At 44.5% G+C, this 24,178-nt stretch overlaps 1 protein-coding gene across 3 annotated transcripts in view; it reads left to right on the forward strand.

Annotated features, from left to right (window-relative positions):
* Window positions 1-24,178, forward strand: part of Oseg1 (intraflagellar transport protein Oseg1) — an 88,556-nt gene that overhangs the window by 44,143 nt on the left and 20,235 nt on the right. For all 3 annotated transcript variants that reach the window (XM_065446230.1, XM_065446231.2, XM_065446232.2), the window contains exons 15-20: window positions 2,630-2,788; window positions 6,676-6,842; window positions 11,021-11,192; window positions 15,643-15,745; window positions 15,815-15,961; window positions 18,439-18,536. In XM_065446230.1, coding sequence (XP_065302302.1) covers window positions 2,630-2,788; window positions 6,676-6,842; window positions 11,021-11,192; window positions 15,643-15,745; window positions 15,815-15,961; window positions 18,439-18,536 — 846 coding nt within the window. The remainder of the gene's footprint in view (window positions 1-2,629; window positions 2,789-6,675; window positions 6,843-11,020; window positions 11,193-15,642; window positions 15,746-15,814; window positions 15,962-18,438; window positions 18,537-24,178) is intronic.

Here is a 24,178-nt window from a genome sequence, read left to right on the forward strand (position 1 = left end):
AATGCTCTATCGCAGTGCTAAGTGTGTCGGGTGTTCTGGTAAATGTAGGCAAGCTGGGCATTTTGACGGATGGGTGGAGGAGTAAACTAAAGTCCCACCATACCACTGCCGCTGCAATGAAAGGGCTTTAGCGTAAATGTGAGTGGCCTGAGGGGCCTGCATGGTGAAGCCACCTGGTGGCGCAGAGTTTAACCAGCCAAACAGAGCTGATAATGGTGTAACTAAGTGTAAAACATTTTAGACATTGAAAAATATGTGTTTGTAATTATGCTGCTACCGAAAATTTACACCACCAGCAGCACTTGGTTACTGCTATATTAACTCTGTGTCTGGTTGAGCTTTGTATACTGTGGATGAAAGCAGTTTCCAGATATGCATTCCCAGAGCTTGCGATGTTTGCACCTCCGCTCATCCAGTAAAACGCCCAGTCCGCTTGCGTTTACCTAAGTAGCGGACATGCTAGAACTCGCTATTGTGGTAGTAATCCTCCGGCATGGAGTGATGGCCGCAAGCTTGTAGACCCTGGCGCTGATCGGATAGCGACAACAAGCACTGCAGCCACTCTGCTCACCTGTTGCTTTGCAGACGGACACAATGTCACAGATTGACATGTTGCCATTAGCTAGGTTTGCAACCTACAATGCAGCAAGGGCAATTCATGGTCCTTGCGAAAAGAAACCTTGAGACTAACACTCACCGTGCTGCTTGCGTCAACATGAAGCATGTTATTACACTAGCAGACAACACTTCATGGGCCGCAAGTGCTTGAGTGTAGTGATAAATTTTGGTTGTGCAATCTCTTTAAGTTACTTTTTGTTTTATAAAAACAAGTTAACCAACATTCCAACTATTACAAACAACATATGTTCACCATAAATTTGGAAAAATTGTCAGTGGTGCAATTTGGGTAGCCATGGGACAGCTCGCCCGACTGACATCACATGCACGTAGATTGTAGATTGTAATGGGGCGGCTGGAAACTCAGGGGAACAGTGCCGCTGTAATCACTAGATATGCCCATCTTAAGGCGAGAGCCTTAAGTGGCTCGTTGCATCGGCTCATATCAGAAAAAAGCAGCGTCTTCTCCAGTGAGGCAAAAGATATGTCATCAGGAATGGCTCATGCCCCTGTAAGCAAGCAAAGATGCATTGGCTGAATATGAATGAACAGATATGTCATCAGGAATGGCTCATGCCCCTGTAAGCAAGCAAAGATGCATTGGCTGAATATGAATGAACAAACAAAAGAAAGAAAGAACGAAAGAAAGAACAAACAAAATAACATAGAAGCTGTGAACAAAAGAAAGAAAGATAGGGAGAACAAAAGAAAGAACTTTAAGTAGTGCATTATGTGCTCGCATGTGTTGTTGAGATGACAGATCTACAGCGCCATACATTTACTTCCCACTGCCACTCGTTATGCCTTGTAAGAAATCTGACCTCTCTACTCGTATAACTTAATGCATTACAACGTGTGCAGCAGGCTTTTGCCTTCACATGTTACAGGAGTGTAACACACTGCCAAACTTTGAAAAAAAAAAAGTTATAATAAGTTAAACACTTTATGCGGAGCACTTATATGTGTCCCTTCATGATCAGAGAGATCTACCCTAACAACCCAGTATGTTTGTACAATATCGTCAAAATCATTTCAGGGTCCGTTTACATAATTTATTAGAAAATCTGTAAAATGGGTCCCTTTGGAGCATTCTGCTAATTAAGCAGATTAACATTTCTTGGCATGAAATCTGGATGTTTAACATCCATGACAAATCCCCTACAGGTTAGAAAGAAAAACAAAAGATTGAGGTCTCTTTCAAGATTCGAGCCTGGGGCCTCTGTGGGAGCCAAGAGCTTTACATCTAGGAGCAGAGACCCTCCTAGTAGTTCAAGTGGAATCACACAGTTTCACTGCGTGCTCCCTTGAATACAAAGGTGTGTCTTGCACTGGGTTCCTTAGATGGCACAGCATTTTAGATTCCCAGTTGGCACACTGCTCTGCAGTATCATGCCGGAATGAAATTTTAGTGCAAGAAAGTAAACTTGAAGTCGCATTTTGCTTTCCACATCTGTTGGCATGTATGACACTGGTTTGTTTCATTCAAAATTTGATAGGTTTGGGAATAAAGTGCATTTAGCAGTCAGATATGACACAATCACACTTATGTTTACAAGCAATTGAGCGTAAGAAACATGCTGCTTTGTATCCTCCTGTTTGTTTTTCATTCTGAAGTGGTAGTACATTTGCCCACTATGCGTAGTTATCTTGCACTGTGTAAGACATGGTAAAGAAAAAAGAGGGATGTCATGAACAGCAGAGGTTTAGTTGCAATCATGAGATTAGGATTTCCTTGCAGACACAACAGGAAGTCAGCTAACGCAAGACAGGGGCAACAAAGATTGCTTGGAGAGCCATTCATCCTGTATTGTACATGATAATGATGATGATTTGAAAGTTTGAGCAGTTTTTTTTTTTTGTACTTGTAGTTAAGGGACAGTAGGCTGTACTATATTCTGCAAGTGTTGGGGTGGCGATAGTCATCTAAATAGAGACAATTCAACATTCACAACATTATCTTTGTTTTCTGTGCGCTCTACCATCGACGTCTCTTGTTCTCCATCTTCAACAGGATCAAGAGGCCCGTGGCGAGAAACGAGAATCCCTGCTCGGAGACGTGATCGCCCAGCAAGGCCGGTTTGCAGAAGCCGCCAGGCTGTACAAGAAAGCTGGCCGCAACTCCAAGGCTGTGGACATGTACACGGACCTGCGCATGTTTGATCTTGCTCAGGTGGCACACCTTTCTCTGACTTTCATAACACCACTGTTGCCAAAAAACAATGCTGGTGTTAGTGATCCTTCGTGGAACGAAAAGCGTCAATAGTTCCGAGTGACTACTTTCCTCTTCTCATTTTAGTTTCAGTTTCTTTAATGTGTTTCATACTTCACACACTTTACATGGGATAGGCTGTGCGTGTGTGTGAATTTGCATGCCCGTGTATGTGAGAATGAGTGACTATTTTCCCGTCTACCAGAGTAATCCATGGTCGAGTGGGTAGCGCATCAGCCTGCTGTGCTGAGGGAACAGGGTTTGAAGCCAACTGTCAGACCAAGGTCACTGAGTATATTGCACTGTGTACTTATGTGCTGCTCTACAACGAACCTAGGTCATACAACACAGGCCACTGTAGATGAAGGGCTGGGTAGGTACCAGAGTACAATGAACCGCTTTGATTCCAACTTGGGTAACTAGGTACGTGCCACCGGGAATGTTCGACTCTACAATGACAAAGAAAGATTCCTTGATTTGTCCGTTGCTGAGAGAAATCGAACCCCCGTCACAAGGCTTCCTCAAGGACAGCAACTCCATGCCTTAGCAGGTTGCGCCACACGTGTACTGTGTATTTGGCGCATTAAATGAACGCCTTTCACACCAATGCTTTAGCGAGCTGCGCCATGAATTACGCATGTGCCGCTCTTCGATGAACTTCTCGCCAACTTGGGCACAGAGTGTGTGCCACTGGGTGTGGTGTAAGCAAGAGAACAGTTCTCAGTATTCGCAGGCACCGCTGCACCATGCTTCCCATCTCGGAAGCCTCGCGCAAACTTTTAGGCAGTACCACTACATGGCGCAGCATGCCCAGAAAGAAGCACGAGAGAGGAGCCCGATTTCCGCATTACGTGTTTCTCAACGTTTGCACGCATCGGCGCGCTGTGCATTTCGGAAGCGACGTGCAGGCCTTGCAGCAACAGTGGTAGATGCCGCCATGTGTTCTTAGGGAAGTGCAAAAGAGGAGTCCCGCCTACAGTACATGCCTCATACATAACTCATTTCAACGGTGGCAATATGTTGCGTAGCTATATTGATTCAATGCTATATGCATTACTGTCGACAGTCATCGTCTGATGGGTTATTCTGAATTTTCTTTTTTGGTACAATTAGCATTCTTAGGATACTGCAATCACTTTTTGGTGTGTATCTATGTTGCTTCCGGTATCTAACCATTTTTCTTTCATGCCTACTAGAGTAGCTGGATATATGCCAGTGGGTGTTTGTCTCTCTCCAATAACATGGAAAAAAAAGAATCTTCAAACTTTCCTTAATGTTGGGTGGAGTCAAACCAACATTATATACATTCAGGCAACATTGTCTGAATATATATATTTAGACACGGGCCACATGCGGACTTTGCAGTGGCGCTGCTGGGGAGCAGAGGATGTCTAGAGGGAAGTTCAAGGGAGGAGTCTGGCTGCAGTACACGCCTTATACATGATGCGTGGCAAGGTGATAATACAGTGTGTCGTTACATTAATTCGATGCTAATTGCATTAACAGTGACAATCATCCCGAGGTGGCTTCCACAGGATTGTTTTAAAAGTGAAGCTTCCTGGGTCTTTTGTCCTCGCTTTGGTGCCCGTTTCCAACCATTATCAACTTGCTGTGAGTGCACTTAAGGGGGGATGCGGGGCTAAAATACCGATTTTCGGAAAAAAAATGTGTTTTAAAGCTTGAGTTGTTTTGGATTGCTGGTTTAATGAAGAATATTCTCACCAGGTTTGGTTGTTATCGGAGAAGTAGAAAAGAAGAAAATGAATTTTTTTCACGACGCGGTGGGGCGCATTTGCCGTCAAAGGCGTCTGTGAACGCTCTTTTCAAGACGCGGCCGCGGTGCGGGCAAAAAACCGAACGTGAAGTGAATGCCTGTGATAGAAAGTTTGTTTTTCGCGCTGTTTAGTGACGGAATACTTTCCATCGAGACTATGCAAGGCAACTATCGAAGAACTAAAAAAGAAAGGCATATTACTGGCCGCAGAAACCGAAACAGGAGCTCGAACCGAAGCAGTGGGTGGCAAACCGAATCAGGAGCTCGGATTGGCGGAAATGTACCACGTGACCACCCAACGCTGTTTTCGCGCCATTTGGAGTCGTTCCTGCTTTGGTTGCGCTCGACGCTTGCTATATGTTGCTATATCTTCCTTCTGTGAGCTTATTGCGATCATCGGGTGGCCGGTGGTGTGACCCGAAGATGCCCGCAACGAAGGCTTCGACACGGAAAAGCTTCGGGAAGCGACAACGCACGACGAAAGCGAGAGGCCTAAACAGCACTGGGCGACCGCCAGCAAGTGAGCGTCTGCCTGTGCATTCGCCAAGCCCAAGCCTGCTGCCGGCGGCTGATGCGAACCCTACAAGCTCCGATGGTGGTTCGTCACCTATGGAAATGTCTACTGGTTCTGCTGATGGTGGTGAGAAGCAATTGCCACAGAACAGCGTCGCGTTGAAGATGAGGGCCCGACCTATGGAGCAGGTCACTTTGATTAATTTTTTTATACCACAAAATAAAATAGCATGTTCTCAAATCTTTGAACTCATTTTTCTGAGTTTGCACTTTTTGGGGAAACAAAACCGTTAGGAAAACAATCATTTCTAAACTACATTGCCAAAAGATGCTTTCAAGGTGGTTTCTAGACTGAAATTTTCTCAGGAACAAGATAAGATACTTTTTAGGGTGCTAAATAGTTTCTAACAGAAAATATTTTGAGATGTCTGACATGTAATGACAACAAAAAAATTGAACTTTGTTTTTAGATTGATGACATTTTTACAGAAATTGCATAAAAAGCATGCGAGCGGTCTTATCTTGCACTATGAACCATCTAGAAGATATCTAATTACAAACAGTTGATATATCTCCATTATTTTTGAAATGATAGTTTTCCTAAGCTGAGACACATGATTGCTGAATATGAGAGCTATAACTTTTTGTCTGTTTGAGCTAGCGCATTGAAACTTTGAATATATTCTAATGAGCAGATTATAAACCGTCGCTGAAAATTTGATAAAAATTGATGCAGTAGTTCAAAAGTTGACTCTTGAGCCTAGCATCCCCCCTTAAGTTGGATTAGACATTGTGCACCCTCATCTATCATAATTGACTAATAAGCCTCGGTCAGCTGTGGAATCTGACTAAAGGTTACACACATTACGTGTTCTTAGTTCACTCATGTGATTTATGACGCATGCGCATAGCAGCAAGCCATTAAATGCTTGGAAGTCAGCACAGAGCTTTTCAACAGTAGTGAAAGCAGTTACATTTTTTAACTGCTCACCGGTATTGGATGTTGCAATAACTACATTGAGATTTCGTAGACATATCTGTCACGTATTCACCAGAGGAATCGTCAACATCGAAACCGTTAAGTATGCATCTTACTTTGCAGCCTACAGACTGATGATACATGCAGCCACGCTAGGTTCTGAAACCAGGGACATCCGTAAGCTGTATATAAAGAGAAGAAGCCTGCACATTGTGCATGCCAGGTACTGTGCTTCAGTGCACCATTCTGCAAAACCAAGAAAGATTCGCTTACTTAGACAGACATAAAGGATGTGTTCCAACGATATTATTTGCCCCTGATCAGTTCTTGAATGAAAAGTTTTTGAACGCAGATTGTGTAAGCATAGTTTTTGGTAATTAGATTCTGCCCTTGCCATGTCGTAACAGCCTTGCCCTCAGTTGCATCAATTGTACTACTTCCCAGGCCGGGAAAGATTAGCAGTTTGATTTTACCAGAAGGTGAGCAAATACAAAAAGAGTAATGTAACATCCATCGTCGTGAGTAATGTAATTCCCAGCTGATTTCATGTCTGGCCGCGGTTGTTTCTACCTTGACCTGCAGGAGTACCTCGGCTCAGATGAGACCCTGGACACGCGTCAGCTGATGCTCAAGAAGGCCGAATGGGCTCGTAGCATCAACGATCCCAAGGCAGCTGCAGACTTTTACCTCCTGGCCGGTGAACCTCTGAAAGCAGTTGAGATTGCAGGAAAACAGGGCTGGACTAACATGTAAGCAAAAACAAGAATAGCAAGAACAAGCGAACAAAAAGGATGTGCCACATGTTTTTCCTACTGTTTCCACACCTCAGTGGCTCCCTCGTGATAGAGCTTTTGCCTCGTATGTTTCTAAGCCTGGTGCAGAAGGAGATACTTGTTTCTAAACCTGGTGCAGACTAGAGCTTCCGTTAGGTACCGACCAGTAAAGTAGGTACAAGCATGCTTCTGGTCAGGTGATAAGCCGTTACAGCTCCTCAACGTTTGAAAAGGGATGCATCTCGTAAAAACAAGCATTTGGGTCTGCTGGTATTCCATGATGGGAGGTGTTGGAGTGTGGAAATAAGGGGGAGAAAGGTCAAGCACTGATTTTAAATTAATGATGATGCCTCCATGCAAGAAAAAGACTAAGGTTTGTCATATAAATGTGTCACATTATGCATAATGGCATTTTCAGATTGCGAGAGCAGAATTGAACAGACTATCATTATAATCCCAACAAGCATCATTATCATTCTTAGAAGAACCTGACCTTTCTCTATCAAGAAAGCTTGAATCTGCCCATGACTCTCACCATTTCATAGAAGCTTTCTGATGAGTGCCATGAAACTAAAGGTCAAGAGAAGCATATTTCTCGGCTCGTGGCTATTCATCCCAAACAAAGGCATGTGAGCAGGAGCCATGGGTATTGATCGTTCATGTGTTCTTCATAATTTTCTTTGCTTGTTCCTGTGTGCACGCACAACGTGATTTCGCAGGTCTTGTCGTGTAGCAGCACAATTGAAGGGCCCCTCATACACTATTTTTTAACGCAGGTTGTGTAGATTGATGCTTAGAGAGATAAATTCATCAAGAACGGTAGCGATAGGGGCATGCAGTTTTGAGTTATTCAGCTGAAAATTTTCAGAATACAAAAAAAATAAACACGCCCTCAACTCGAACAGTGCACGGTCTCCTGTCCCTATTTCTTTCACCCACTGACATAACCCCTCACTGCCAATGGTACAAGCTTGAAGTGTCTACGTAGCGGAAGTTTGCACTCCATGGTTGCCTGTTCCATGTGCACAAACTCCGGTACATTTATAGCTGCGGTATGTTGATCGCACCTTTACCATGGTAGCAAACCACATGGAGCTGCAGTTGCACATCCTGAGACATTGCAATGTCTCTTTTCTTCTTTTATAGCCTGAGTAAGGAGTTCAGCACAGCAACACAAACAACGAAAAGGGTGTGGAATCAGTAATGCACTGAGGTGAAAAACTTGCACCCCCTGAAAAGCACTCACAACTGTACTGCACAGGGCTGCTCACAAGCATACAAAAGTGATAAGACAAGCTTTCGCATAGATACACTACTCAAGTGCGCATTTCTCTATAACAGAAATCAATGAGCCAGAGAGAAAGAACAGGCAGGGTTCCTGCCATGTTGTGTAGATTTAGCTTTCTTTTATTACTGTGTCCATTCGCATTCATATAAAAAGTGCAGCAAACAAAAATAAAAACAAATCTTAATTTATAACTTTCTTGCTGCAGTGCAGTGGTTATCTGTAACTTTTCTCGGACCAATCACTGATGAGCGAGACGGGGCATCAATTCCGGCACAGGTGCTTCTGGCGCGCGCCAGTGGATGGTCATACCATTGGTATTGATGCAGTCCGTGTGATTAAAATATTAATATTTTGATGTTGGTGCTTTGACCTACGCAAAAAGCACGTCCAACCATCCATCTACAAAACCTGCAACAGAAAGATGGAGGCTTGAAATGTGTTTGAGGGTCTCTCTAAAGGCCCCTCACCAGGCCCCGTAGCAAATTTCGGTTATATGCTGGATGTTGTTAAGTGCCCTCAAGGGAGTGTTCTGCTGCAAGAATCTTTAAGATTGGCTCAATAATAGCCGAGATAGGAATGTTTCAGTGCCGTGAACAAGTGATTTTAGGAGGCGAGGGTCGCTGCCAATAGACCAACCTCTCCACTTGCCCCGTGTAGCCTCTGCAAGCGAAATTCCTTCCTTGCGTTATCCTATACAGGAGCTCAAGGATCGCGTGATGCACATGTCACGGGCCCCGCCTTCATTTCTTTTTTTCCTTGCTTTTTTGCTGCGCGGTGCACTTCCACTGACGGCATCGTGCGCTAGCTGTTGCGTTTGTGTCGTTCTGCACAGTACGCAAATTTGCACGCTCTGCACAAGAACACCTGACTAGCGGTATAAGTCAGTGTCACCCGAATACTGAGGCAGACACAAGCGGTTCATAGAGCATGATCACAGTAGAAAATGACATGCTTTTGTTATCCGCATGTGCGACTGCACAACACGGGGACAAGCAGGTGAAAATGGAAGTACATCTTTCTTGGTGCAGCGCGAAGTAAAACAAGAACACGCAGACATTCGGTTTGTGTGTTTTATCATTTCTCTAAAATTTAATTCATCTATTGAAGCAACATATCACACAAATAATAGATGTTGCCTTGAATAATTCTCGAACTCACATGTCTTCCTGAGCGACATCACAGCAGTGCAATTTATGTAGGTGGACTTGTGCAATGTATGTCGACTCTCCGGCTAGGAGCACGGCACCCGCGAGGAAAAGAGAAAATAGCGTCCAGTTCGAAATTTCAGTGCTTAGCGCGGTACGTGGCGGTGTAATACTTAGCAGACATGATCATTAGTGTGCATTGTATGCGCGGTGCTTGTCAGCTCAAAATGGCCAGACTTAAGGGCCCCTCACCAGGCCCCGCAGTAAATTTCAGTTATATGGTGGAAACTGTTACGTGCCCTCTGAGGAGCATTCTACTGCAATAATTTTTCATATTGGTTCATTATTAATAGTCAAGATTAAAAAAATTCAATGCCACGAAGCCATGATTTCAAGGGACGAGTGTCACCGCCAGCATAACTCTGTCCACTTGCACCCATCTAGTCTCTGCAAGCGAAATTTCTTCCTTGTGTTCTCACATACCGGAGCCGAAAGATTGCCACGTAATGCATACGTCACAGATCCTGCCTTCATTTTTTTTTTCCGCCTTTTTCCTGTGCAGTGCACTTCCGCTGACGGTCTCTCGCATGAGCTGTTGCGTTCATCTCATCTTCTTGCGCACTGGGCACGAGAATCCCTGACTAGCAGTATCAGTTAGGACTACAGAAATACGGAGGCAGACACAAGCGGATCATAGAGCCTGATCGCTCATCAGAATTTTATAGGAAATGACATAGTTTCGCTCTCTGCGCACGCAACTGCACGACACGGGAACAAGCAAACGAAACGAAGGTATCTTTCTCCCTTGCTAGAGTATGAAGTAAAACAAAGACATGCAGACACTCGGTTTGTACGTTTTATTATTTCTCTAAACTTTCATTTGTCCATTTAAGCAACAGATCAAAGAAATAACTGCTGTTGCCTTGAATAATTCTGAAAGTCACATTAACAACATCACATCATCAACATCACAATAACAACATCACAATAGCATCATAGCACTGCCATGTAACTAGGTGCACTTGTGTGATATACGTCAACTCTCCAGCTGGGAGCACGGCGCCCGTGAGAAGGGCAAATGGCTTTTGGTCTGAAATGTTAGCTCTTTCTGCAGCGCGCAGGGATGCAACGCTTAGCAGGCACAATAGCTAGCAAGCCTTGTATGCACAGCACTTGTCAGCTTAAAATGGCGAGACCTGGTGAGGGGCCCTTTAAAGAGTTAGTGCTTGTTCTATTCCCTTTAACGTCCTTGTTTGTGTTGCTCTGTGCTTATTACAGAGAATATTAACTCAAATAACTTTTTCCTGCCTGAACACTAGAGTACAAGAAACAAAGCTCCTGTTTTAGCTGCATTCTTCATGTGGAACAATCTAGAGTTCCATTTAAATATGTCACCATTAAGTAGCTTTAGATTGTCCTTGAAAACGTACTTGCGCTTTCATCGCTTTAGTGAGTATAATTATCAGTTTCTTGAAATATCTGTGTTATTTACGGTTGACGCTCTTGCCTATGTACTTTTTAACTGTATATGCTGTTTTGCTGACCTCAGTTTGGTTCTGTGGTTACAGCAAATCTGCTTTACCTAATCCTGACAGGAGGCCTTCCTACACGTATTACATTTGGGCCTCCTCCTGAAAATGTGTCACCTTGATCTGTGTACTGTGAATGTATTACCAGTAAGCACATGTCTGTACATTTATTCATGCATTTCTTCTGCGCAGACTCGTTGATCTATCCCAGAGGCTGGACAAACGCGAGAAGGAGGCTCTTGCCACGTGTGCTCGGTTGCTGGTGGACCAGAAGCAGCATATGGCCGCTGCCGACGCTTTCCGAAGAATTGGTGATACCGAAAGCTTGGTAAAGCTCCACGTTGATGCAGGCCAGTGGGACGAGGTGGGTGCAGCAGAAAAGGGCTCTGTCTAAATATTAACACAACAGCTCGTCACAATTGAAATGCCTCTGTCTGGGCCAATTTAGTGCACGATTCCATTCATCGTTATCCAACGTACATCGCCAGCGTACATGTCTGACTTTGACCATTTGGTATTTGTTTCCACTGCCATGTATGTGTGGCTCTGACACTTAAGAGGGTTAAGACCATAGTACAGTCGACTTGCTAATCTTGGCTCTCATGGCAGCACTGAGGCACTCCGAACCCAGGTTTCTGAGTCTGACTACTTTGCACCAAAGCGGCCACCTTTAGGTCCGATTAGCTACGAATATTCGTCTCTTCTATTGCTGGTCTACTGCTTGGCTTATATCGAAATCAGTACTATTAACTATACCATAGTAGCATAAAGTTCACATAGTTAGCCTTTGCATAATGAGTTATGTTTCTTGCAATAACAATCGCGCGCATGCTGTCACATTTCATAGCATTTGTCTTTTCAATAAAATATCCAGTCTTTGTAATCATCCGCCATGGTGGCACAGTGGCTATGGTGTTTTGCTGCTAGTCACAAGGTAGCAGGCTCAAATCACAGTCGTGGTGTTGCCTGCATTTCAGAGGAGGCGAAATGCGATTACTTAGATTTGTGTGCACAATAAAGAACCCCAGGCAGTAGAAATTAATTCAGAACCCCCCCCCCCCCCCACTATGGCATCTCTCATCTGCTAGACATTAAATCTCATGAATCAATCAGTCTTCATTCTCAAGTGCCTTTTGTAGCTGTGTCAGTAATCCAGAGTGTAGGCTCCTGTACTGTCGATGTACATCGTGGCACTCGGCACCGCTCTGCGCAGTCATTGGCTCTGCATGGATCGACCGCGGTCGGTGCTGACGGTAAAGAATTCTAGAGTTCTCTACTTGAGAGGCCCACAGCAAGTTTGTGCGACAACCCCCGCTTTCTTTCATCCATGTTCATCTGCGGTCTGTGTAGATGCACCTGCAGTGGGGGAAGGGGGGAGGGGGTCAGCATGCTAGTCACATGATATTTTCGAGCCTGCCACGTAAATTCAAAACTAGTCTTAGGATGGGTTGCTCAACTCTACGAAAAGAAACTGTTGTCCGCCTACAAACAACATTTGAAACGAGCAGAGGTGTCATTTAACTGTGTAAGCACAAAAAAACTAAAAAAAACTGAGCCACTGTACAATGTTGCGCAAAAATGGCGAACATGAACATTCAGTGGTCATCCTGTTCACTCGCTTCCATTGGCTAGGTAGTTTGCTGGCTTTCTGAAGGTTGTACAACTGTTGTGAATGGAAATGGAATGCGTGAGTATGCCAATTATAAGGTGCACAAGCGCGGGTGTGAGCGTGCGGCAGTAACATAGGCGAAATGAAAAAACGCCAACTTTGGTGGTAGCCAAAAAGCTGCAGCACATTAAAAACACTTACTATAACTCACGGGAGGTTGCAGCACTTCCAGAGTGACACTACGCACTGCTTTCTTTCAAAAAGAAGCATTCTTTCAAACGTTTGGTCGCCAGCGTACATGTCTGACTTTGACCATTTGGTATTTGTTTCCACTGCCATGTATGTGTGGCTCTGACACTTAAGAGGGTTAAGACCATAGTACAGTCGACTCCCGTTAATACGAAGTTCACGGGGACTGCAAAAAACTTCGAATTAAACGAACTTCCAATTAAGCACAAAACACAAAAAACGGCACTTTATTTGGGGCGAAATTGAGTATTTTCTCTAAGAAAAATAGTCGGTCATCTTGCTTTGCTTCTTCTTGCCGAATCGCGCTGCTGAAAGCAAATTCTGCAGGCTGTAGATGTGGCGGAACGCTTCTTCCGCGTTACCTTCAGCGGCAAAGCGCTCCGCGAGAGCAAGGCCCGCAGCTACATCGGCAGCCTTAGGTAGCGGCTCGCCTTCAACGTCATCGTCGCTTTCCTGGGTCGCTTCCTGGGGCCGAATAATCTCTACAATTTCGCTATCCGTCAGGGCACTGGACGTTTCGACCGCCTTGCCTACGGCGACGTAATCTTCAAAATTGACGTCCCCGAGAGCATCACCAAAATCAGTGCCGTCAAGCTCGCTTGTTGACGCTTCTTCCGCTGAAATTTCAGAGGCATCCTCCGAAGAAGGTGCCACAAAACCGCAAGTCCTGAAGCAATTTGCGATTGTTTCTTGCTTCACACGATCCCATGCTCGCGCCAACATGTGGATGGCACTAAGCAGGCTCGCCTCGTACTTTGTGGAGCTATCTATACACAAAATCATGCGCTCGAGGAGGTGCCGCCTGTACAGGACTTTAACATTCTTGATGATGCCTTGGTCCATTGGCTGCAAAACAGCCGTTGTGTTTGCAGGCAAAAATGCGAGGCGTATTGCACTCAAGGCTGGCACATTCACGTGAGCACTGCAGTGATCGACAAGGAACAACACCTTGCGGTTCGAAGCAGCAAACTTGCGGTCCAATTTGCTTATCTAGCTCTTGAAGATTTCGGCCGTCATCCACGCTTTTTTGTTCGCCTCATAGTCCGCAAGCAGCGTCTTCACGCCTTGAAAACATCTCGGCTTCGCGGCTTTCCCGATCACAAGCAACCGACATCGTTCGTGCCAGTCATGTTTGCCGCGATCAGCACCGACACTCTCTCCTTGCTGCGTTTGCCCCCAGCACAGTCATCGTCCTTGAATGTCAGGGTCTTCTCTGGTAGAAGCCGACAGAAGAGTGCAGTCTCATCTGCATTGAAGATGTCTTCCGGTCTGTATTCGTCGAGATATTCACGCAGCTTTCCGTCCTTCCACGTGGCGCATGTTTCCTGGTTAACGGATGCCTTTTCACCATACACGCTCTTAAAAACCAGGTCATGGCGATCTTTAAAGCGCGTCAGCCATCCATCTGACGAAACGAAGTCATCGATCCCCAACATCCGCAACACAATTAGCAAGCGTTCGGGCTTTCATTGCAACGATGTCTTTGCTGAGAGGAAGTTTGTTGCTCCTGGCCTCCCTAATCCAAACCAGCAGAGCCTTCTCCAACTCTGGGTAAGCGCCGGTGCGCATTCGCTTCCGAGAAGTCTTGAACTTGTCGTTCTCAAATGCATCCATTATTGTGCGCTTGTTCTTGATGTAGTTTGAGAGCGTGTTCGGCTTTATCCCGTATTTCCGTGCAATGTCTTGTTTGGCGGCACCTCCCTTCTCAACTTCCTTCAAAACCTCGACTTTCGTTGCCAGGTCGAGCGTGCGATAAGAGCCACGGTTTGCCATGGCTATAAACTGCACAACTAGGTACAGTCAATTCCGAATCACCTGTGGAACAACCTAGCCTACGAGCTTCCCGCACAAAGGCGCTCGACCAACACACGCCTCGACATACGCTGCGCACGCTGCAAGACTAATCTCGCACAATCTCGCCACTGCCAGTATGCAGTGCTGCGTGCACCTATGGCACCCGCGTGGCCTCGGCGATCGGCTCCAGCCATGCGCAGCAGTCGCGCGTGGCCGCTTCGCCTCCCGCCGGAGTTGATCGCGGAGGCCACGGCTGCCGTAGCAATGAATAATCGCGCCGCTCCAAGAAGGATGGCGTTGTGGGCGGCTGCGGTGGCGATGACACCAACGCGGAGCACAGAACTGTTGCAGCACTTGAAAAATTGCGCATTCTACCAAAGAATGACGGTCACCTCGAGGATCCCGGCTGAAAATTAACTTCCAATTAAACAATATTACTGGATGAGGACTTCGAATTATCGAGCGATTTCTTCTATAGGATTACATGCAAAACTGACGGGACCAGCACTTCACTTCTAATTAACCGAAAATTCCAATTAAGCGGCTTCGAATTATCGGGAGTCGACTGTATAGCCTGAGCTACATGCATTCTCTCCCTTCAGTCTTTTATATAGTTGTTGCCTATGTTTGTGCATAATTCACATCACATGTTTCCTTTCAGCTTATCATATTATCTCACAGTTAATCTGCTGTAGAAATTCAAGCACTTGCCCCTAGGTATGAGCATTTAAAATTTAAAATTGTAAACAACGGTTATGCACAAATATTGCCTTTGACTGCAGCTTCAGGACAATAAATCCTGAATTTTCATGGTTAGCTGCATCTGAAGACAGAGCTTTTGTTGCCATGAAGCCCTATCAGTATGCAAAATTTGCTACAAATGTGTTCTTCATTGCCATAAAGCCATACTGCATTTCAATATCAAGCAGCAGTAAAGCGGCACTGAATAAACATGCCAAAGAAGATGTAGCTGAAGCTTTGTTTTACAGTTAAGCTCAGCTGAAGTTATGAAAAGAAATCGACATTGTTGTATGGAGCTATTTGCATGCCTTACATCTGCAGCAGCTGTACATGCTAAAATGTAGTGATTCTGATATCTGTTCTTGCAGATCTCACCTCAATATTTAAGTGCACCTTGTGTTGTGGCCACATTTTTTCACAGGCATTCGCAGCTGTAGGGCAGAATGCTGAGCTTCGTGCCAAGATTTGTGGTGACTATGCAAACTGGCTGGCAGAGAATGACCGTTTCGTTGACGCACAAAAAGGTAAGCCCGTTCCTTCTCTCCGGCTGCCAACACCACATTTCCGGGGCCTAACACGTTGTTTATTCACAGCATTCTATGAGGCTGGTCGACAGGACGAGGCACTAAACGTACTGGAGCGCCTGACTCAGTACGCCGTTGACGAGTGCCGATTTCGTGATGCTGGCTACTACTACTGGCTACTCTCTAGGCAGATCCTAGAGTCTGCAAGCAGGGAGAGTAAGTAGTCATTTAGATTCTCACTCCCCATATTAAAAGCTTGTGAAAAATAACCCATACTGCCCGTCTGCAGTGTGGCTCAAGAAGGAAGAACTAGGTGAATTCGCATTGTCTGCATTGTTCGCATCAATTATGGTGTTTCTTGTCAAAGCACAAAAATTACGTGGACAAAACACGCAGAGACAATGTGACCACTGTCTTGCAACTGAAGGTTTGTTGACAGCAAACGCCATATTTGGTAATGATTCTTTTATTTTTTCATTGTTGTCGCCTTACGTCACTGGCTGGCATGATGCCTCGTCTTTGTTATTGCTGTTACTGGCCACTCACTGCAACAGGGTATAAAAAAGTAATACAGTCGAAAAAAGAACAATACATCTGCTAGTGAACACCGTACAGCACGAAAAAGAAAGTGATAAAAATAAGGAAACTACCAAAGATGCTAGCAGATGCTAGAAAGGCAGAGATTGTTTGACAGACGTGGCAGTTATAAATATTCCATGAAGGCAAAATCTCTTGTTAAAACAATAGATGGCAAGTGTGAATCTGCATGCTTTTTAGTATACAATCCTTTGCAATCTCATGTGTGGTGTAAGAGAACTTGGTGGGAAAGTTGGTATTGTTTCATTATACCTATTCTTAAGGCGCCAAAAATTAACACACAGCACCCGAGAGAAGACAACGGGACAGAGCGCCACTCACAACTGCTTTATTTTCACAAAAGACACATACATATATACCGTACATATATGCCAAACATATATACAGTAAAAGCTCGTTAATTCGAACCGCAAGGGGAAGCCGCTTCAGTTCGAATTAACGAAAGTTCGAACTAACGAAAGTGAAGCAGGGCAGCAGTACACTGCGATTTGGAAGCAGTGGGGCATGTCAGAAATTTGGCGTGTCAGAAAGTAATGGCGTGTGCCGCGGGCACACGCCATCTTCAAGTCGAAGCTCTGGGTCCGACTGTGCCACACCACCGATGTCCACCGAAACGAACGTTAGCTGAGGCTTAACACCGTCACAATGAATCGCGACGGCCGATACCTCCTAAGCTGAAAACAGAGGTGCACGACCGATGAAGACTGCTGAGACAAAGACGCTGAACATGTCAAGGTAGCGAAGGCCCTGATTCGTTGGTTCTTGATTGCAAGCGCAGCTGCGACGTACTTGATTCGCTGTGTTTTGGAGCTTGCCGTGCCATCTCCGCACAACATTAGCAGCTGTACAAGATTTGCAAAGCCTCCAAGATTCGCAACGGGCAAGAAGTCTCGGAGGTTACGTAGAACGGGGAGGCGGCAGCCGCCGCTGCCTTCTGGCTGACCCCGCGTCGATTAGATTTTTTTCCTATTTTGCCTTCTCTCGCCGTTCTCTCCGTTTTGGAGGCAATACAGCCTTGTGTGTAGGCAGTAGGCGCGCTTCTCTGGCCGTGTGCCAGGCGAGCGTAGTTCGAATTATCCGTGAGGGAACCTTCTCGCGTTCGAATTAACAGACTTTTTTATACATAGACTTCTGTGGAGCTTGGCCGGACCAAATCATACAGTTCGAATTATCCATAAATTCGAATTAATGAAGTTCGAATTAACGAGCTTTCACTGTATATGTGGTGTAACTTGCGTGCCTCTTATGCTCACGCATCGGTGTGTTTCACCATATTAAATGCCGATGCACATTCAAAAAACCTTTGGCTGAGAGATAGCACTTGTGTCAGACTCTTGATTTTGTAAGGATGCCAATTGTAAGTCCCACTGTAAGGATGCCAATTTGAAGAAAGTTTGACATATAGAAGTATTTATTTAATACTCACCTGGAAGAAAAGGGACTTGTGTCTTTTTAAGAACAGTTTCTTTCTCTGGATGGTTCAGTGTGTCATTGGGATGGAAGCTTATATTTTTGGAGAAATGCCCTTAATGAAAGAATGAGGGCTGTTACACAAGTAAGTACAATTACATATGCAAGTCATAGCTTTAAACTGCTGACGGGTGTCTGTTATTGTTATTGGGTGTCTGACGGGTGACGGGCACTGCTTATTTTATGCCTCTTATGAAAAACACACCAGAAAGCTGAAATACAAGGGCATAAACTGTGAGATATGAACTTTGTGGGGTTGCATTCTAAGCTAAGTGGTTGGAAAGTATTTGTTTAGTTTTCAGTAGAACGAATGAGTCTCTGTCAAGCTGTCACGTCATGCTTTCCTTAAGCATGTTTCCTAGAATTCTGCGATATTCAACTTCATCTTTTATTATCCTGTTGAGGTGCCATAAGTCAGTGCTATATTCATAGATGTAACTTTTCTGTGTGTGTATTTTGAAAATGGTGTGCATCGTCCTTACAAAAGCTTTCTCTGTGCCTTGCTATGAGTGGTACAAATTACATGAACTAATGATTGCTGAAACCAGTGGATCCTTACTGTGGATATGTACCTTTAGAAGGTGCCAGAAATAATGGTGCTATAGTCAAACATATGACATTTGCAGGTGATGCTGCTAGCAGAGAAGCACTGATAAGCCGTTCAGCCAAGCTTCAGGATCTAGCTGACGTCTACTACATTTACCACAATGTTCACCGCTATATTGTGAGCAGCATTTTTAAGTTTTACTTTTGCCGTCTTCCAATATTGAGCTTATATAGGCATGCTTATCTAATTCACTTCAGAATTTAATCTCATGAACTGGCCTCTGTTTATGACTCGTGCCTTATTTTGTATACGTAGCAGTTGTTAACAGAGTGCTTATAATTTACTTGATAATCTACTTTTGCAACAAGGCTTCTGTACAGATAACCAATTTCATCCCACAAAGGCCTAGTGGCTTAGGCCAGAAAATTGAGAGTCCCTCAAATGGCTTTTCTTGAAACTGAGCATCGTGTTGAAACATCGGCAATTCCTTTCACTGATGATATTCCTCGAAAAAAATGTTTGAGAAGAACCTAATATAAAACAAATATTAGACAGAAAAGGTTTCATGTTTATGAAGCTACAGGAGGGAGCAAGTGATCCCTTATGTAAGATTGTACGATTCCTGCAGCAGGCAGCAGAACAATAATTGTCTTGTATGTTGATGGCAGCATTGTGTACAGATTGGAAAATTTTCTAACTCCACCCAAAAAGTGTTTCAGTACCCCTTTAATACATAATTAGGCTGCATCTATTGGGGACGTAAGTCATATTTGCTGTGACTCAGACAAGAATAGAGAATTTGTGACTGCAGCAGACTCTTTAAGGTGAGCTCTGCTAAGTTGAATTTTCTGATAAGGTTAGTTTCCGGTGTTTCTTACAGGGACGCTGAAAAAATTTTGACAATTTTGTACAAATGTACTGAGTCGTTAGGTTAGGCCCTTCTAGTCATTAAATGATGCATTTAAGCACTCCATGTGAAGCTTGTTTTTTGACGTAAGGTTTAAAAATGTGCATCACTACCAATTGCAGCGGCGCTTCTCTCGAGTTTTCAGCTGCCCCCTTCCAACTGACATAGCTAGCCCAGTTGACATCCCTTGGGCGAGCTATCTGGTTGGCTACCAGATCGCGTCATCAATAATTTTTCCAGCTTTATCGTGAAAAAATTTTGTTTATAATAGCTGGAATGTTGGTTAATCTGTTTCTATAAAAATGTAACATAAACAGACTACATACTGACAATTTGTCACTACACTCAAACACTTCTGGCACACAAGTGTCGTCTGCTTGTGTTACAACATTCTCTCTGTTCACATGACCTGCACGGTCAGTGTTGGTCTCGAGCTTCCTTTTCGCAAGTGCCATGGATTGCCCTTGTTACATTGTGGGCTGTAAATCTAGCAATCACTGACATGCCAAGCTGCGACATCGTGCCCCTCTGCAAAGCAACATGCGAGCGGAGTGGCTGCGGCATGTTGGGCTCTCAGTAGCCGATCAGGGCCAGCATCTACACGTTTGGAGGTCGTACACCAAACAAAAACAAACTGTAGCACTCCCTGAACAAGAATGCTTTAGCAACGAGGATGCACGTCCTTGCGTTGCCGAAAGAACACTTAGCTTAACTTTTTACAAGCCACTTCACATCAAATTATTATATCATCCTTATGCCATTTTTAACAATGATATATTGAAAAATTTTGTTTACGAATTATTGATGCATTTATATAATGTATGTCGATGACTTAGCTGGTACATCACTTGGAAAAATGAAAAGCGCTAAAAACGGGGCCAAACAAAAACAAGACAGCGCACTATTGTGTGCCTCTTTTGCAAGCCAGACTTGTTGCAGCCCAGGTTACAGTGGAGATAAGCGTTGTTTTCGAGCCAGATCTTCTAGCGAGTGGTACGGCCAGGGCTACGTACAGAAGAGAGCAGGCATTATTTTGCAAGTCGCCTATCACTCAATCACGCTTTCGGTGTTGTGAGCATGCTATATTACTCTAGATTTAAAAGTACTGGAACGAAGCTTTGCGTTAGAACTTTGATAGTATGATATGTTGCAAGTTTCACTCACTTTTGATGACTTGCTGTCCTACTTGTTTGAAGAGATGTTTGGAAGTAACTTGTGATTATGGTGTTGTACATAGTCATCACGTGACGCATATTGTTGTTAGATCACACTTGGGAACTGATGAGGCAGACAGTGTGAAGTAGGGCTGCTTCCAGTTTAGAAACTTCTGTGGAAATTACGACATCCATAGCTCACAGTAAAATAAGGGCCAGTAGCTCCGAGAGATTTTAAAGTGTCGTGTCTGGTGACACCCATCTATTCTGAATATTGCTGAAATGTTTAATTAGGATGCGCTGTCCACAGCAAGCAGCACGTGTTACAATGGGGTAGGTAAGCCTCAGCTAGACGACTAGCCACAGCCGTCTGATGTTGAGCATCGGGCAGTGACGATGTCCATAATTATCCGCCAACTTCATTCATGACGCCTTTTATGCATGTGTCCCCACCACCCTCCTTGTATCTATCACCCCACTCCCCTTCTTAATATCTTTTTCTGTTAGTCATTGTTGCCATTCACCAGGTTGTTAATTAGCGTGGTGGCCCCTCAGCATCATCATCATCAGCCTGGTTACGCCCACTGCAGGGCAAAGGCCTCTCCCACACTTCTCCAACAACCCCGGTCATGTACTAATTGTGGCCATGTCATCCCTGCAAACTTCTTAATCTCATCCGCCCACCTAACTTTCTGCTGCCCCCTGCTACGCTTCCCTTCCCTTGGAATCCAGTCCGTAACCCTTAATGACCATTGGTCATCTTCCCTCCTCATTACATGTCCTGCCCAAGCCCATTTCTTTTTCTTGATTTCAACTAAGATGTCATTAACTCGCGTTTCTTCCCTCAACTGATCTGCTCTTTTCTTATCCCTTAACGTTACACCTATCATTCTTCTTTCCATAGCTCTTTGCCTTGTCCTCAATTTAAGTAGCACCCTTTTCGTAAGCCTCCAGGTTTCTGCCCCGTAGGTGAGTACTGGTAAGACACAGCTATTATACACTTTCCTCTTGAGGGATAATGGCAACCTGCTGTTCATGATCTGAGAATGCTTGCCAAACGCAACCCAGCCCATTCTTATTCTTCTGATTATTTCCGTCTCATGATCCGGATCCGCCGTCACTACCTGCCCTTAGTAGATGTATTCCCTTACCACTTCCAGTGCCTCGCTGCCTATTGTAAATTGCTGTTCTCTTCCGAGACTGTTAAACATTACATTAGTTTTCTGCAGATTAATTTTTAGACCCGCTCTTCTGCTTTCCCTCTCCAGGTCAATGAGCATGCATTGCAATTGGTCCCCTGAGTTACTAAGCAAGGCAATATCATCAGCAAATCGCAAGTTACTAAGGTATTCTCCATTAATTTTTATCCCCAATTCTTCCCAGTCCAGGTCTCTGAATACCTCCTGTAAACACGCTGTGAATAGCATTGGAGAGATCGTATCTCCCTGCCTGACGCCTCTCTTTATTGGGATTTTGTTGCTTTCTTTATGGAGGACTACGGTGGCTGTGGAGCCGCTATAGATATCTTTCAGTACTTTTACATACGGCTCGTCTATACCCTGATTCCGTAATGCCTCCATGACTGATGAGGTTTAGACAGAATCAAACGCTTTCTCGTAATCAATGAAAGCTATATATAAGGGTTGGTTATATTCCGCACATTTCTCTATCACCTGATTGATAGTGTGAATATGGTCTATTGTTGAGTAGCCTTTACGGAATCCTGCCTGGTCCTTTGCTTGACAGGAGTCTAAGGTGTTCCTGATTCTATTTGCGATTACCTTAGTAAATAGTTTGTAGGCAACTGACAGTAAGCTGATCGGTCTATAATTTTTCGAGTCTTTGGCGTCCCCTTTCTTATGGATTAGGATTATGTTAGCGTTCTTCCAAGATTCCAGTATGCTCGAGGTCATGAGGCATTGCATATACAGGGTGGCCAGTTTCTCTAGAACAATCTGCCCACCATCCTTCAACAAATCTGCTGTTACCTGATCCTCCCCAGCTGCCTTCCCCCTTTGAATAGCTCCCAAAGCTTTCTTTACTTCTTCCGGCGTTACCTGTGGAATTTCGAATTCCTCTAGACTATTCTCTCTTCCATTATCGTTGTGGGTGCCACTCGTACTGTATAAATCTCTATAGAACTCCTCAGCCACTTGAACTATCTCATCCATATTAGTAATAATATTGCCGGCTTTGTCTCTTAACGCATACATCTGATTCTTGCCAATTCCTAGTTTCTTCTTCACTGCTTTTAGGCTTCCTCCGTTCCTGAGAGCATGTTCAATTCTATCCATATTATACTTCCTTATGTCAGCTGTCTTACGCTTGTTGATTAACTTCGAAAGTTCCACCAGTTCTATTCTAGCTGTAGGGTTAGAGGCTTTTTTGTTTCTGCCTTGACTTCAAGGCCATTCACCTACCTGCCTACCCACCTGTTTGTTGTGGTGGTTTTCTAGCTTCACTGGCCCAGCACCCCCTTCCTTGATATATTTTGCTGTACGCAAATCAGCATTCTGTAGGTCTTCCTATCTTGCCTCATTTTCTGTCCTGCTCTCATTCTTAACAGCGTGTACAAACTGGCCTAACAGCAAGCTCTTCTCAAATTTATTAACTTAATGAAAATCGTAGACGAGGGAAAGAAAAGAAAAAAAAATGGGGGGTGGGGTGTTTATTATGTGTTTCCTAGACAAGCATGTCGCAATATTTTCGGAATGTTTTTCTTCTACGCAGTGTGATCTACAATTCGGTGAGCTACCAGAAATTAGAAGCTCTTCGACAACACGAAGGCCTCGTGGGGAGCAACAATGCCTTCAAGTTTTACCTGCGCATGAAATTTTTAGCACTAATCCCCCCCCCCCCCCCCCCCAGCAGTTGTGGTTAACACGATCCAGAATGAGGTAGAGGCACACCAGGAGTGGGGCCGCAATGTTCTGTGCATGAGAGAGGGGATCGCCCCCATGACAAAACCCCCCCCCCTCTCACCCACACCTTCTGACCGCCACTAGCCCTCACCTTGCTTTCGCATTCAATCTTTCCCTTTCATCCTTTCTGTTCCATCGGTAAGGGAGAAGGGGGGGGGGGTGCTTGTCAGAAAATTTGGAGGGGAGGTGTTGGACTCCCAACCCCCCCTCCCCCCTCCCTGGATACGTCAATGCTCCTATGAAGTATAAAACAAAGAGCAAAGCTCTATATATATGCAATTAGATGGCAACACGATGCGAGTATACAACACACCCAATTTTATAATTTCGATAATGCTTGAGAAAAAATATTAGGGATTGTACATACATCTTAAAGCATCCAATACAAGCATACACAAAAATTATTGACATACATAAATACAAAGGAATTACAGTTTGTGTCAACAATAAACACCTACACTATAAAAATATTAGAAATGATAATCAGCAACAAATTTTGGAACTGAAGTAATTACAGTAAAAGCTCGTTAATTCGAACCGCAAGGCGAAGCCGCTCCAGTTCGAATTAACGAAAGTTCGAACTAACGAAAGTGAAGGAGAGCAACAGTACACTGCGATTTGGAAGCAGTAGGGCATGTCAGAAATTTGGCGTGTCAGAAAGTAATGGCGTGTGCCGCGGGCACACGCCATCTTCAAGTCGAAGCTCTGGGTCCGACTGTGCCACACCACCGATGTCCACCGAAACGAACGTTAGCCGAGGCTTAACACCGTCACAATGAATCGCGACGGCCGATACCTCCTAAGCTGAAAACAGAGGTGCACAACCGATGAAGACTG

Source organism: Dermacentor albipictus, chromosome 6 (genome assembly GCF_038994185.2).
Source record: "Dermacentor albipictus isolate Rhodes 1998 colony chromosome 6, USDA_Dalb.pri_finalv2, whole genome shotgun sequence".
Taxonomy (NCBI): domain Eukaryota; kingdom Metazoa; phylum Arthropoda; class Arachnida; order Ixodida; family Ixodidae; genus Dermacentor; species Dermacentor albipictus.